The 17740-nt window shown below is 31.4% G+C and overlaps 2 protein-coding genes across 2 annotated transcripts in view; both read left to right on the top strand.

The window, feature by feature from the left end:
• The first annotated feature begins 5889 nt into the window (after positions 1–5889).
• On the top strand, positions 5890–7919 carry LOC131850030 (Krueppel-like factor 9). The gene is made up of 3 exons (XM_059200180.1): positions 5890–5920; positions 6367–6640; positions 6732–7919. The coding sequence occupies exon 3, from the start codon at positions 6739–6741 to the stop codon at positions 7549–7551; it is 813 nt and encodes a 270-aa protein (XP_059056163.1). The 5' UTR covers positions 5890–5920; positions 6367–6640; positions 6732–6738; the 3' UTR covers positions 7552–7919.
• A 3610-nt stretch (positions 7920–11529) lies between these two features.
• LOC131849984 (unconventional myosin-IXa-like) overlaps positions 11530–17740 on the top strand; it is a 35838-nt gene continuing 29627 nt past the window's right edge. The window contains exons 1-4 of the mRNA XM_059200121.1: positions 11530–11618; positions 12092–12268; positions 13277–13420; positions 14774–14886. Coding sequence (XP_059056104.1) covers positions 12239–12268; positions 13277–13420; positions 14774–14886 — 287 coding nt within the window. The 5' untranslated portion in view covers positions 11530–11618; positions 12092–12238. The remainder of the gene's footprint in view (positions 11619–12091; positions 12269–13276; positions 13421–14773; positions 14887–17740) is intronic.

The following is a 17740-nucleotide window of genomic DNA, read 5'->3' as shown; positions in this document are numbered from 1 at the left end:
TGACAACCCTGGTGTTTCAGATGTACAGGTAGACTACGGTGACCGTTTATCAGATGGGCCGTATGCTAGTTTGCCACCCCTGTGGTATAAAAAAAAATAGTAAGTACCTGTTTATGGACTCTAGCTCCAAAAATGTCAATAGAAACATTTTAAAGTACAAAAATCTTAAACTTCAGTTGTCACTTGGACCATGCTATATTCCATAAAGTATAAACGTTATATTTTAATTAATCTTTGGTCATACACATGGTGTTATTTGGATCCAATAGAGTGGCTATTAATGACATACCCTTATCTACTAAAACGACTATAAGCGTGCCTAATTTATTGCCAACAGTGACTCGCCATACAATCTATGGTTACTTATGACATTATCACAGCATATTTTATTTCCGTATCACTCGACAACATAGCTAAATTGGTTTTCAATGACTGAAATTGGAGACTCTTTATCAATGGGTTTGCTATTTATTTTGGACACGTGAAAACCATACCATGCCATATCTTTACGAGTACAAAAAATAGCTAATAACGATATATATTGTTGTTAACCAACTTTAAAAAGCAGGATTTTCTTAATTGGCCCTTTTCCAGTGTTTTTCTTTTTTTACAGTTTAAAATTATTTATCTTACATGAAAAAATTACAAACTATGAATATGTACATAATATATAGTGTTAGCGAGTGTTATTTGTTTTAACATTATATAAAATTAAAACTACCTTTTATTAGTACCATAGATAACATAATATTACATATTAGTTCTAATTAAATAACTTTGCAAAACGAATATTTCTATTTCGCTACGGTTATTGAGATAAATGAATGTGATTGCTTTTCGAATATATAGAAATATATATGATTTTAACAATCCATGTATATTTAATTAAATAGATGGTAACAATTTAATATGATAAATGCAGTCATTAAATATGACTAATATGTAAAGACATATGTCTCTAGAATTTTTATTAGGGTAAAACTGGACAAGTAATTAAAAAAATTCGTCATAATACTAAAATAAAATAATATTTAAAAACTTTTTATTCCAAGCGACCTGTTTACCTACCAATATGGATATTACTATATTATAGAGTGTTGTGGCCTGCCAATACACTGACTTACTCGTACACTTAAAAGGTCATGAGATCAAATATACGTAACAAAAAAAAACACTATGTGGCAATTTACATTTTTGACTAACTCTGCGATAAAAGAAACACCAGATAACAAAAGTAAAAACGAATGTTGTGTTCAAATATACCCTCTGAACACCCCATCCGGCATTGCAGTCGTGGTGGTATGTTTTTGTTTTGGACTTATTAAAAAAATGTTTTTATATATATATAAACAAAATACAATATAACATAATAATAATTTCAGATATGTTAGTAACATTGTAAACGCGAAAGTTTGCGAGTTGGATTGGTTGGATATCCATCCATATCGTTAATCTTTTACGCAAAAACTACTGAACGGATTTAGATGAAACTTTACCTAAATGTAGCTTATATGTACATAATAATAACACTAATATAACACTGTATAATAATAGAATAAAATAGGCTATTAATTTCATGCGGTTGAAACCATGGGCATAGCTAGTAATAAGTATTTACTGTAGAACAATTTATTGATAATATGTATTTACTTATTTACATAATAATGTCCGTTATATTAGATTATAGGTATTACAATGTGTATCGTGTCATTACTTGTTATTTTCATCTTATGACCTTTATATATATACTTATATAAATAATAAAACAAATGCATCGGTTCCATATGCAATCAGCCATCAAATCCCTATTATAAATAACTAATCCGAACTGTCCGAACATACACAAATCTTACTAATACGTGCTAATATTATAAACGCGAAAGTTTGTGTTATGGATGTTTGTTACTCTGTCACGCAAAAACTACTGAACGGATGTTTATGAAATTTTACAGTAATATAGCTTATATTTATCAGAATAACATACACATAGGATATATATGTATATATATATAAAAAATAAATAATTAATAACCTAGGACAATTAACAGCGCCATCTAGTCCCACGATAAGCAGAGTTTGTGTTATATGTGCTAGATGTACTAGATAACTGAAATAAATACTTAGATAACATACCTACATAGAAAATACCCAAACCGATACAAACAATCATTCTTATGAATACAAATGTTTGCACCGCGCGAGGAATCGAACCCGCGACCATCGGAAATAAAGCGGTGTGCTAAACTGCTAGGCCACCGAGGCCGTCAAATATATATACATATTTATAATTTAAAAAGATATTACGTAAATTGGGCTAAATATAATGATAAATGTCAAGTAAGTGAGATGCAGACGAAGTTGCGTGGGTCAGCTAGTATAAAATACCAGTATACTGGCACTGGTAACGTTGTAACCGGATCGCGATGGCAGCGCAGACGCTGGCCGTACCAGTCTCCATCCGTTATCACTTATCACCCATGCTTATTGTACGAATAACACATAACTCCAGCAAATTGTTAACAAAAGCGTAATCCATACAGAGAAAAGTACACGAGTAACGTACTTTTGTAAACAGTAATTTATTACTGAATCGAAATCTCTGGAATTCTTAGACACCACTAACAACATATTTTGATTTTTACTTTGTATCTAATGTATAAACTCGTTATAATCTTATTATATAAAAATCGATATTAAAAGAATAGCCTTTAAAAAACAGTATCAAATTTTTAATAAAACAACATGTGCTGCATTTTTAATAAAAATTGTAAAAAGAAATAGAGAGCTCTACAATAAATGCTCTCGTTGAAAAACTGTCGCTTATATAAAGAATGTAATAAAAAACTTGAATTTATAAATAATAACACAATATATAACAATACTATAATAACACAACAGATGAGATAGTCAGAGCACAGATAAGATAATATTACATAGTCAGACGAATTGTCATTGTGAAGAACACAAAAGTTGACATGCCCACATTTGGCTTGACACATCTAACATGGCAGGACGAGCGGCGGTCTGTCCGATTGATATTAGGTTTGTTATCAGTGTTTCAGCCACTTACTAACAATCCCTTCTCTCCTCACCGGAGAGTTAGTCAGGAAGTCTGTTAAACTCACGACCGTTTAAATTCGTGGTAGTAGACCAAAAGGTGAAGCAGGCCAAACCAATAGGTGACGACGCTTTCAAACATACAGTAACTGCAATGTATAATTAAAAAAACTGTTTAATATAAAAGAACACACGAAGGTGTATGCAGTCGCTATAGTAATAATCACGTCATTAGATTAGGGTTTACAGTAAATGTTTGTACTATTATATATTTAGCTTCAAATTTAAAACCTACGTGTACTAAAAGTGACTCCCACTCAGCATTTATAGATATGTATAGTATAACAAAATCAAGTTACACCAAATATTATATAAAAATGTGTATTCAAAAAGTATTTGAATAAAATGTTATTTATTTTTGATATTGAAATTCTTAAAAACTATTCAGGACGTCTCAGAACACTACAAAAACTGTACCTGTATGGTATATATTCTGGGAAAACAGGACGGTTGGGAACTCTACTCTAAATGGGTGTTAAGACCTATAATGTATGTAGGTTGTATTGGAAATACAAGGAGGCCTGAAACATGATCAGATAGTACGCAGCACCAGATGTTGGCACCGCCAGCCACCGAGAGCGCGCGACGCGCCGCCGCCGCTGGCGACGTACTCCGTTGTCGCCGGCAAACGCACTCCGCACGCGTGATTCGTAATGTGACGCAACCAGAAAATGAATCTTTAGTAGGATTATATGGAATGTTTGTTCAATTTTTTATTACAAGTTTTGAAAATTTACTTTTTTTACAGTAAGTAAATTTCCTAGGGGTGCATAAGAATTTGAGAAAGGCTAAGATGGGGCAGAGGTCTAAAGGCTGGGAAACACTTCTGTAGTTACATCGGTACTTATAGAAACGTAAGTAGTAAGTAATCGTAAGAAGAACGTGTATACTATTTTTTATCCATGTCAATCAATATTATTATAATAATGATCTACACTAGCTATGGTTTTTTTTTTTATACTACAATGGTGATAAACAAGCAAACAGGCCATCTGATGGTAAATGGTTACTGCCTATGGACGCCTGAAACACCTGTGGTTGACTGTTAGAAAATGTTACATGGTAATAATACCAATACTTTTGTATTGTGTGCGTTAAAATTATGTAAATGACGTTTACACTAAAATGTCGAATATCAAAACTAAATTATGTTATTTTTTTCATTAAAATATTTTATCTGTATCATTTTATTGTTTTAAGAAAACAATAATATACCATTACGACTGTAATTTCGGGAAGTGTAGTCAGCAGTATTGTTAACTAGTTGTGCCCGCAGTAGGCACCTGCCTATAATTTATAGCCTATTTGTTATTCTGATATATAAGTTCAAAGTTTCATCAAAATCCGTTCCGTAGCCATCTGTCCATCCATACTCACAAACTTTCATGTTTATAACATTAGTAGAATTATTTATCTACATCATTGTGAATGCAACACTTGACATTTAGCTGAGAAGACCAATATTTTTGATTGCAACGTAGCAAGCCTACAGCTCTCGCTCGGAACATTTTTTTGGTTTTATTATCGGTGTTTGCTTCGTTACCAGTCAGTCAGAAAATTCAATTGAGAGTTTTTGGCGTCGACTAGATTTGTACTCACGACCTATTTTTAGCAATTGCATTAATTGTATTACAATGTATTTAGATAATAACTATGCGGAATAGTTGCAAAACTTACATTAGAACAGTAGTTTTTTATGATAGGTAAATACAATACAATGTGTAAAATTAGTCCAAATTTTATAATAATCCTCTTTGTTGTTTAATAAAATAAACAAATTCAAAACATCTGTTAAATTATATTTATTCAGCAAAACCAACACACTAAACGATGACTGGAAGGACAAACGACCATGGCAATAGCAGTTCATGCACGGGATTTTCACTTAATGTTAGACTACATAAGTACACAATGTAAATTTAATGGCTTCAAAAAAAAGAAATTCAGTTGAGTTTCTTGCCAGTTCTTCTAAATTGAATCTGTATACCATAGTTATTATACATAATATATTAGTGCTGAGCTATATAGGTATTTTGTTATTTGTATTCTTATAACATATATTTTTTACTACTACTCGCCCCGGTTTCACACGGGTGTACATGTATTATACCTTTATATAAACCTTCCTTTTGAATCACTCTATATATTAAAAATCCCGCTTCAAAATACGTTGCGTAGTTTTAAAGATTTAAGCATACATAGGGACGGACAGACAGCCCCATCGACTTTGTTTTATACTATGTACCTAATGATTTATTTATTTCATTCAGGTTGCAAGGCCCATATTACAAATACCTTATACACTAACATATATATAAAATGATAATAAAATATTAAAATAGGTTTTAAGACCATTATTACGCCTTGGTTGACCAAGATCATTTATTGTTATGTATATAAATAGGAACTGTTTTTTCTCATTAAATAGATCTATAGGTACTTTTTATAAACAATAAGAAATCTGACAAATCAATTTTATTGCAAATGTAATTAATTGTGCAACACAAGTGGCGTTTTTACGTTAAATTTAACTTGACTGGAAAAATTGAAAGCATAACTATCGCCAATGTGGGGCCTATTCATTGTTTATCAAGTGATTGTCAGCCTGGCAAATATTTTACTTATCTACAAACGTAGTTCCGGACAGTACTTTGTTATTGTAGAATTTCCGATTAGAACGATTCACGAAGATGACTAAACTAATTGTAATCCCGAGAATTCGGAATATTAAGTTACATTCACATTGTTATTTTTTTGGAGAACATTCTCCTAACCGTGATAACTTAATTGAAGGATATGTAGGGTAATGTACTTTCTATATATTTTTATATACTGCATTTTACATTATTCATTTAGCATATGACTGTAGTACACAATAATAAAAAAAACAATTTATCATGAGTAAAAAAACAAATAGAATGTAAACAAATAGCTACTTATTTATAATTATAAGTTGATTATAAATTGTTTGCTTAGGTAAAAGAACTGTCGGATAAGTCAAGAAAACAAGTGCGATAAGAGTAGAGAAAGTGAACGATCCATATTACCATAATCATATTCAATAAACAGCTTTGTTAATTGACATTTCTACTGTTTATATATATAGCTGCGTTATTGTTTAAAATATATACTAAATAAAAATAGAACACCCGATAAACTGATGTTAAGTTCAGTATAATCACATACGTGGGCAATATATATTAATTTCCAAATGAGTTTAATTTGGTTGGTCAGTTTAATATTTTACAGGGATCGATGGAGTCTGTGAGTGCACACATCACACATGTGCGTGCGTGGATCCGTCGATAATCGTCGATCGTCGTTATCGCGTCCGCCGTGGTGTCCGGAGCGCTTGAGCGGCGGTAGCGGCGGCCACGCCAGACTCACTCCAACCCCGGGACGCGCCGCAGCCGGCTGCTTACTCATCCCGATCACAATAACATCCTCACTGTTTATCGCAGTTCCGACTGCCATTCAACAACAACCAGTAAACTGGCTTTATACGATTACGCTGCAGATACTGGTGCGTATTTCCTAACTTAACCATTACGCTCTTTTTTATGCTCCAATCAATTTCAAAATTTCTTTTACATTTGCCGTTTTATTGTTTCCAGATCCAGTATGTATTGTGATAGCAGCACCGGCATCTTTCAAGATGCACTCGTGAACGATCAACTTCTGTTCGAGTACTCTCCGGTGGAGAGTCTCATCAATTTTGAACTACCGTCAGTTGATTCGGACGTTAACGACTGGCAAATCAATAACTTGGATTTTCGTTGTGATACTTTCGTAAACTGTGCTAGTGATGTGAGCAAGGATGATTTCAATTTTTTTGACAGCTCATCACCTGTTTTCGATTTCGAAGATTTGGATAAGAGTTTACTGGATGAATATCTACTGGAGGCTCTGAGCAGTGACCTTTCAAATGACACATCTCAATCTATAACAGGGTCGGGTAGTAGCGAATCATTATGCGTATTAGCTACCCATGACTACGTCGCGGTGCATTCAGATTGGGAGAAGAAGGAAAGTACTGTGGACGAAGGTCTAAACATAAAAGTGCAGTCATGGGGTGAGCCAAAGTTTTGTTCAGAGCTCGGAGCGTTCCGTTGCCCAGTGGAAGATTGTGGAAAATTGTACGCTAAGGCGTCGCACGTGAGGGCGCATTTGCGGCGGCACAGCGGCGAGAAGCCATACCAGTGCACGTGGGGAGGATGCGTGTGGCGGTTCGCGAGGTCCGACGAATTGGCGCGCCATCGCCGCAGCCATTCTGGGGATAAGCCTTACAGGTGCGCGGAGTGTGGCAAGCGTTTCGCCCGATCGGACCACCTCGCCAAGCACGGCCGAGTGCACGCTCGCCGAGCCGCTGCCGCTGCAGCCTCGGCCGCTGCTGGCCGCCGAGTCAACGTGCAACGGACTAGACGACTCTTGTGATTTTATTAGTGCACAGTTGAGGCTAATGGATTTAATTTTAACGGTGTATAAATGGTGGGATATTATGTATATTTATTGAGAAAATAATTAATGTTACATACATAATTATAGTATATATAATTAAGACTTTTGAGTAAAGTGACTCTAATATTCAGATGAATTTAAATATTAGGTACGTGTAAGGAATAAATTTTGAATTTTATTGGACGTGATGCATTATGTGTATGTACAGAACAGACCAGCGTTTTTTTTTATTACTCACCCAAAATTACTAATTTGTGAAATAATACAGTTTAAGAAATAAATTATACAATATTAAACTATCTATCTATATCTATATCTCCACGCCATCTAATACATGTGAATACAGCTAAAATGTGATGTTTAAATAAGATTTGAATAGAAAATAATTTTAATTCTAAGCACTTTTACCTATAATATTTTTGACGATTCTACAGCTACTTCGTAATACAGGTAATGTTAGATGAATTATTTTTCAACAATTATGAATAATACAAACTTAACAATATGAAATAAAATTAGATAATAAATCAGTCATAGAACATTTATTAAGAACGTTCAATAAAATAGAGGAGAAAAGTAATGTAAAAACATAATGATTAATCACTTGTAAACGTTATACTCATACAAACGCACCTTGTGTTTTGCTTTGCTTTTTATTCTTACGTTTTGTATTAGTTTTTATATTAATTGTAATATAGTCTTTTAATAAATAGTTCTCTATAATATTAACGCAACTGAGAATAGAAACAGGGTTTAATTTACTCTACTTAAGAGGCGTACCTAATACATACAAGGCATAACATTGCAAAAAGAATTCATGTATAATTAAAAATAGATATCATCTCCACTAGTCTCAACGTCTGCTTATATTAGAAAACAAAAAACATTTATTGGGACGTACAGACCCTTATCAATAACTACTTAAATAGAATTAATAAAAGTTTAAAATATCTCTCATACAATAAAATAAGTGCATTGTTCAATATATTATATAATTCTCACTAGTTGAAATCTTCCATTTTTGTATTATCAACCAAACAACATAAACCGGAAATCACATCTGTCAACTATGGGCTCAATTTAATAGGATAATTCCTCAAGGCGATCGCTTGGGTCACCGTCTCTACCTACTTATCGTGTCACTGTGTTTAGGATTCCGTGATGATGACAGTGAACCTTTAACCGCTACTAAAATATCCTAAATAATAAATATCCTGGACAATTAACCTCCTATGGTAAGCAGAACTTGTCTAATGATCTAGACAACTTATATAAAATACTTAGATATTTTTATTTTTGTAAATATATACATAATGTACTTACATAGAAAACACCCAGAATACAAACAATATACTCATAAATATAAATGTTTACATCGTGCTAGGAATCGAACCTGCGACCACCAAATAAAGCGGTGTGCTAAACTGCTAGACCACCGAGGGCGTCAAATGCTTATGAATACATATTAGTAACATAGGGCTCATAGGTGTATGTACATATGAATGTGGATGGTTTTAAGGGCAGAGGAAGGCTGAAAAGAAATGGATGGACTGTGTAAAAGATGATATGGTAAGAAAAGGAATAAATATTGAGTTCGCAATATTCAAATCCAAGAACAAATTAAACCCTGATCTCCGGGCTGTCAGTACTAGAATATGTTGTTTGTATATTTCATTTAGGTTGTTCTTAATTTAATAATTGTAAAAGCTTAATCTATACTAATGTTATGAAGAGGTAAAGTTTGTGAAGGTTATAGGGAGTTATCTTTAGATCAACTGAACAGATTTGAATATTATTTTAGTTTTGTATAACCCCTTTATCTAGGAAGGTTACATACAATAACATCACGCCACCACCAATAGAAGCGAAGCTGCATTGAAAAATGCTGCAAAAGTAAAAATGTGAAGCACAGGTCAACTAGTTGTTTATAAACAGGCTTTACAAGGAGCATGGCCTTCCATGGTCTACCTACTTTCTATTTTAATATACGGAATATAAGATTTGGCTCCACGAGAAATATATTTTGAAACTGATACGTGAGTAATTTCCCTAACTTAAGCTTGGTGGAATTTTATATAGGTACTTACATTTACTTACATACATACTACATGTAGTAGTAAACTATAGTGTGTGTCCTCCAGTGTACTCCAGTTCTTGATACCTTAACATAACGACGGAAGCAGCATTTAAATAAAAAGTCGTCGTTACCAATCAATCCAATTATATTTACTGATTGCGATTACACAAGGAACATAAATATATAGTTATAGTATATACCTAGTAGTATACATGTAGTTTCGAAGTCCGGAGATATTCCCAGATTTGAATTCAACTAATTGTCAAATTTCATTAGCCGGGAATTGTTCTGTAGATAAAGTATATGTTGTGGTGCCCAAAAGAAATCGCTTCCACCAGTGGCCCATCACTAGGGTCGCACAAAGCGAGGGAAACATATTATCGAAAACTAGAGCTAGCTATATTAAACACGAAAGTTTAAAAATAACTAGAACTAGTAGCACAAGAAACCATCTATGTATTGAGTTCGCCGCGCCGTGTTAACCGACCTGACCACATCATCGCACCCTCATACACTGGTACCACGCCATCATACCCTACCGTAATTACTGTAAACGATTGCTAATATTATCATCTACAAAAAACTAGGTACCCTAGGCCCTAGGCCATCCTGAAGGTCTTGATTTGAGATGTCTAGAGCACAAGAATGATCTAACAAGTTTGACGTCATTTACTGAACAAATCTATTATTAATATGTTCTTCAGATGTATCTTAAACACTGTTTGTATTTGTATAATGTAATTATTTGGAGAGAACAATAAAAAATATACCTATAATAAAACAATTGTGTAATACCAACCTACTTATGAGAATTCGCTAGTTAACTAAAAATATATTTTACAGATTTCGTATTATAAACTAAACAGTGATGCTAAAGTATCTCAAATGGAGTTATTATTATGTTGATCATAAACCGCAATAGTAAATTGTAAGTATTTTCGCAAAATTAATAAATAATTTACGTATGAGATTAGCCCAATATCCAATTTAAAGGAGTTCTACGGAAAGTCCACAAAAGGTGGCGCCACTATGTTTAACGTAAAATATCTGATACACAGAGACCTAGCAGTCTATTGACTAAATTGACTTTAAAAAACTTGATACGAACGAACTATAAATACAATTATAAACATTAATTAAATTCATCACATTTAATTACTCCTAAAAAACAAATGAATTTTAGTTACTAGTCTAAGGATAATATAAACATGTATATGTAAATACAGCATTAAATATTATAAATATAGTATTACATGAATTTAGTAGGTCTAGTCTAACAAAACCTAACTACACTAACCTACCTACAGAGCTTATCTTTTTTCTTCTTATCCTTTTTATGAATGGCATTTTTTATAGGTTATTGCTCACAGGTTGTTGAGAAACAAACCTCTGTAAATGAAATAATTGTGTCAAATAATAAACTTCTATGAAGATGATATTATTCAACAATTTGTATTTTACCAATTCTCAACAATAATTTACATTCTACCCATCAAGTAAAATTACATTATGGTACAATAGCGCCCCCTAATGAAATAAATTGTCTTTTGTCTGAGCATAGACATTCAAATTCATACGAATTTTACTAATTTCTAAACACAAAACCATAAATATTATAGATTATCTATACTCTCTACGAATAACGTTCTATTGTCTATGATACTACGCCTGTAATTTTAGAAGTCCTACAATGTTAAAGGTTTCTATGTGATTTTAAGTACTTTGAAGTGGGTTTATAATAGATACACGATCTACAAGATACACGATTTCAATTCTACACAAATAAAAATGGTGGTTCAATAACTATAATAAATTTGTCTGAATTAAGTTTAACTAAAATAATTTTCACACTTATTTTGCTATACGTTACACAGTAAAAAACGTTATCATTATTTTTACTATTGTAAATAATTATTTATAGTGAATAAATGGTGTGGTGCAGAGAGATAACTTTGACAAATAACAGGTTGTTGAAGATACCGATTTCGCTTTAGTTTTGTGTTTAAAGTGTTGTTTTTTTACTCTTAACAAGTAGAAATTAAGTACCAATTGCCCAGTGCTTATTAGTTGAATATATTTAGAGTTTTAAAATGCAATAAAGAACAGAAATTCACTAGAGCATCTAGGAGTAAGTTCGGTGAATTTATTCAATCAGCATGTGACCCAAATTTGTGATTTCTCTTCTTTGTGTTACACGGTAAAAGTTACTCCTAGAGTCCTGGAAATATAATAACCATATAAGCAATGTCCCAATGTATGAATTGAGGCAACATTATATGTTTAACATATTATTTTGTCACAAATTGTCACGGTTGAATTCAACCTGTCTGTACTGGGGGTCTGGTGCTATTACAGAATAATTACTTATTCCCAAGACCATTAGCGATAATTACTGATTATTACAATAGTTCGTGGTTGATATGACTTAAAATGTTTTAGGATAACAAGTTATTTTGTATAAATAAAATTAATATGCATTTCAAGAGGCATAGACATGTGAGGAAATTGGTCAAAGAATATGATGTGGTAAAGGTATCTGGAGACTGATTGGAGCATTTTCAATTAAGAGCAGAACAATGACACAGGATGACTAGTACTGATAGGTTTATTGTGCAGGTCAGTATCTAGTTTATAAGCAGCTGTTATCAGAAACTGTTTTGTTGTTGATATCTATACAAGTAGGTATAATATGTACACCTACAAATTTCTTATGCAGTAATTAAAGTATGCTATTGGGTATTTTTATACATTTTCTAATATAATTTCATGTGATATTATAATTATAATAACAGGCTATTATAATTGATATATTTATTATGTCACATAACTAGACCTATTTAGTTATAAAATATTTAAAGTTATCCTTAATGACAGAATGTTATTATTCACTAGGTAACACAATTATTATTCATTTCTTTTTAAATATGACAAAACAATGTCTACATGTCACACAACCATTCAAGCAGTGTAATATTTCATTAATAATTAATATTTTTTTGTGGTACCAGTAGTTTTAGAATTTAACAAACTTTTAATTTAAATGAAGTCTTTGTTGCCTGTAAAATGAAAATATGATAAATCTGAAATACCTTTTTCTCATTAATTTGGTTTTTAATTGCGGTACTATAGTTGAATGTGAAATGTTGACTTGACTTTAAACATTCAGAATGGAATAAATATACCATTATTTGAAGGTAATAGGCAAAGCAATGTGGCATCAATAAGATCATTTTATGTCTGCTTGTACCCTAGTGCTATTTATTTTCATTATAGTATATATAATTAAAACTCACAAATAATTTATTCATGTATGACATTTTAGCTCATGAAAGTAATTTTTTTATATTATAATTTTTTCCCTACCATATAGTTCAGTATGAAAAAAATATTATAAAGGGTTTTCCAATAGGAACTTAACAATTTTGAATTTAGTTTGTGGCCATATGAGTGAAATCGAGCTCTATTCATAAATGCTTTGAATGTGCTTCAACCGGATAATAAAGGTTTCGAAATATCTCAAATGGTATTCAATTTATTTTAAAAAAAAGTTGTCAAGTCCTTATTGGTGGTCCCTTTATAAATTAACTTATACATTTATTTGTGAAATATTATTATCAATAACAGGTGTTTGTTGGTGCACTGTCTGCTCACTATGAGGCATTATCTGTGGAAGCCTCCAAACAAACTAGTTCAGAAGAAATAGTGTCATGTATAGCTGACAAATTAAATCTCAGCGATGGATCTGGAGGACCATATGAATTGGCTGAGGTATATATATTTCATTATTTGTTAAATGTACATGTTGTGGTACGTCATTAATTATTTTATGCTATTTTTGTCTGATATTTCTCTCTTTCTAATATTCAATAAGAAAATCTATAGGTTGATGATTATAAGACTACAATATTTGTACATACATTATGGCCATCTACCACCATATAGTAATAATAATATCTCAGGACAATGAACTTAACGCCATCTAGTCCCAAGCTAAGTGTCATCGGTTCTAGTCAATTGATATAATATATAGATATTTTTTATGTGAGAAATTGAACCCGCAACCATCATAACTAAGTTGGTGTGTTAAACTGCTAGAACTCAGAGGTTATCAATAGTATGTGCACTTTACACATAAATCCTCAATAAATGTTTTAAAATGGCAATTATAGTGCTTATACTTATCAAGACATTCAATAGTTTATAGTTTCTCACTGGATAAGATAAGATAGTATTCACATATACCTTATGTATGTTTACTTTTTAAATATTTACTATAACAGAAAATATAAATTAATATAACAATACATATAGACAGACTGTAGACACTTCACTACTATGTGGTACATAAGTCTTTATATGTACAAAATATTGTAAATCATGCTTGTCAATGCATACCCGACACATCAACATTATTTGCTTTTATTCATAAGTTGATCTTGTTGTACATGTCTATTTTGTACAGCACTTTCCTAATTTGTCTCATTATGAAGGTTAATTAACATGTTTGCCTTAAATTAATAAAACAAATTGGGGCTGTGTTTAAGGATAAAAGCCAAAGTACCCATTTCACTCTGTCTACCTCCTAAATGAGGTAATGTGATGATATACAGATAGCTAAATATATCAGTAATCATAATATCTTGGAATATTAGTCATTTATGTTTGTCATCTATTATATTTTTTGCTTATATTTCTTAAATGACTCGCATAAATTGGATGCTACTCATACTTCCTTTCCTTGAAGTTGCATTCAGTAGAATTTGAATGTTTAAGGTTCATATCTACAAATGTTTCATTGTATTCTTATGTAAACAAAAAATATATAAAATGAGTGATATAAATATATAAATGTTATGTTATGTAAATAAAAAATGTTTAAAATATTAACTAATTACTTGAGTTAACTAATTTGATTTATAGATAAGAAACAAAAGCATTATTATATCATAGCTCATCATGACAAATTCACTAGGATTTTATCATGAGTGTTTCCAGGGGAACTGTGTGGAGGTCAATCTGACATGGTATATTTTTAGCAATAGGTTATGTACAGTTCTAACCAACCTTTCACCTCACGACAACTATTGAACATAATTATAATTTAATTTTCATTTGATGCAGATTGTGGAAGATGTTAATAGTGGTGGGGTGTGCAAGGAGAGGCGACTTGGCCCCAATGAGTCTCCAGTTGCTGTCATGATGCTATGGCCCAACAACTCTGAACAATATTACAGGTATTCATTTATTATATTGTATTAACAGGTTTATATTTATAGATTATTGAACAATTATAGTCTATCAATATTGTAACATCATGTTAAAAAAGGATAATATTTTTATTGAGAAAGTGTTTCTTCTTCCTTGATGTGGTATTAAATATGCTGGTTAATTTTTGGATATTTTTTTTCACTTTATTTGGTGGTCCCACTTTTTAATTTATTATAAAATATATTAATAAGTGGGACCCAAATTTTTAATACTGTCTCATATTTATATATAATGGTTTCTCATAATTATGGTATTTAAATTTTATTCTGAAAGAAATGGTACTATTATAATACAGTATAAATATTATATTTATTGGCTTACATTATTTAAACTGATTTGTATAACAAAATAAACAAATAATAAATGTAGGATGTGTACATTCTTAAATATAATGTTTACAATCGACTTATTTATGTTACTGTAACAGCATTTTACTGTACTGTACACTCGGCTTCATATAAACAATAACTCCAAAAATAGTCAATATTATAAACTATTACTGGAATAACGATAATAATATTTATTTTTGGCATCTAAAGTGGTCAATAATTAGTTATCTACCGAATCAATTAAGATTATAATTTATTTCTAGTGCCTTATATAAAATTGAAGTAGATGTATAACTTTTTTTTATATATACTAGCATCTCGTCCCGGCTTCGCACGGATATAGTAAGTCAAGTAAATAAGACTAAGAAACTAAACAATACGAACTATTAACAGTTAGTATTAAGTTGATCCATGTTTTTTAAAATGGATATTTTTTTAACCTATTTTTATTTTGCTATACCGTTTCAGCTTTCAAACGTTTATTTTTTATACATACCTTGTTCTGACAATTACAAATTTATTTATATTATTATTAGAAAATTTCTAACTTGGAGGAGAAGTGGTGTACGAGTTCTTAGTTGCCTATAATTTTACAACTATAAATGGTTAAAATCTTACCACTTATAGTTATAAAATTTTTATAGGCAGTCTAAGATTTTGACGGCCTCGGTGGTTTAGCGCTTTATCGCACCGCCTTCCGATGGTCGCGGGTTCGATTCCTCGCATTTTTATTCATCAGTACGATTCTTTGTATCGGTCTGCGTGTTTTCTATGTATAATATGTATGTATTTACGAAAAAAATATCGATGTATTTGTATCAGTTGTCTAGTACCCATAACACAAGCTATAGCTTATATATTTATAGCTTTATAGCTTTAGCTAGCTTAACTTGGGCTAAACCCAATGGCGCTGTGTGAATTGTCCTGTCCTGATAATATAATTTAAAATATTGACACTCTACTACAAAACATCATATTTATAGAGCTGACTGTACATGCATGTTACGGTCACTCAGTTTGTAATTATCTAGCAATTATTACAAGTAGCGATAGGTATAACCTTGCATAAACACCTGCATATTAATCGGCCGGACGCGAACCGACCTGTCACTGTAATACTATTGTTAAGTTGACTAATCACTAGTTTGTAATACCTTGATAATTCCCATATAAAATTAATTTAATTATGGTATTTCAACGTCATTTTGTTATTACTGTGTATGTAGGGAAGATTTTAAGGTCAAACTATTGAGAGAATCTACTAGAAGTTCTAAAATATATACATTCCTCTACAGGTTATACATTCTTATACAACTAAGTTATAACTGCTTTGTATGACCCTAGTATCTTACGAGTGCGTACCCCGAACACGTATATATAATTATTCAAGATCAGGTTGTATCGTTCCGATTTACTATTGGTCTGTAATATTTTCGATAAATTGTATTTTATATATTCATTTGTGATTCTAAAAATATATGACATATAAACAGATATCTGTCTGTTTAACTAAACCACAACCTGTGTAAGGAAATGAATCAGTTTTTGTTTTATGGTGATGACTCAATCTTATTGTGAACTAGACTTTTTACTATGCAATAAAAAATATAATTCAGTATAATTAAATTTACCACTTGAAACCTGATATCCGTCGTGTTATTTTGTGTACTAACTTGTCGAAAATATTAGTTTGTCAGTAGTCTACAAACGAATATTAACACATAGTCCTATATATAAATAACTTACACAAATATATATAAATACAACAAACACTAAGTTATTCATTAAAGTGTGCGTTATCGGTAATGACTGATCGCTCACTGTACATGAAAGATATTTGAGAAAAATATATCTTTGGGGGACAACTACATAGAATTCAAAACAAATATTGTTAGAACGTTTCTCTGACCGTTTGAAAATTATTTGTTAAAGTGTGCGTTACATTAGTAAATTATCTTATATACCTACATACAATATAAATTTAATTGATCGCTGACTTTATAGGTATAAAAATATATTTGAGAAAGTTATCATTATATAACTTTATCCCACTGATGCCCAAAATAATTATTAGAATTTTTGTCTATGCATTTGTGCGGACTAATTACAGAAACTTATTAACTTTGACTTAGGCCGCTCCGCTTTTCACTAGTAATTTACAAACAAAAACTTTATACGGGTATAAAGTCGCGGACTCAGCTAGTACTATCATAAACTTAGAAAATTGCTATGAAGTCGACGAAATTTTAATTTTTTATACTTTTATTACGATTATAATGTTATAAAAAAATAAACAATAATTTATACACATTACAAAAGATAGTCAATATGGACCACAACTCAGCATAATGCTGGAAACATGGTTTCCAGCGCTGATTAGTTGGGTCGCTATACGGAGGCAAAGTATGAAAGTTTTTTTTATTGTTTTCTCAAATTATGAATCAGATAAGCTATACATTCTCGTATTGACCCCTTCATTTTATTAAGTTGC

Source organism: Achroia grisella, unplaced genomic scaffold (assembly GCF_030625045.1).
Source record: "Achroia grisella isolate CSIRO2021 unplaced genomic scaffold, CSIRO_AGI_Agris_v1 utg676, whole genome shotgun sequence".
NCBI classification, from domain to species: Eukaryota; Metazoa; Arthropoda; class Insecta; order Lepidoptera; family Pyralidae; genus Achroia; species Achroia grisella.
Note: the sequence above shows the minus strand (reverse complement) of the source record. Positions and strands in the feature narration are given on the sequence as shown.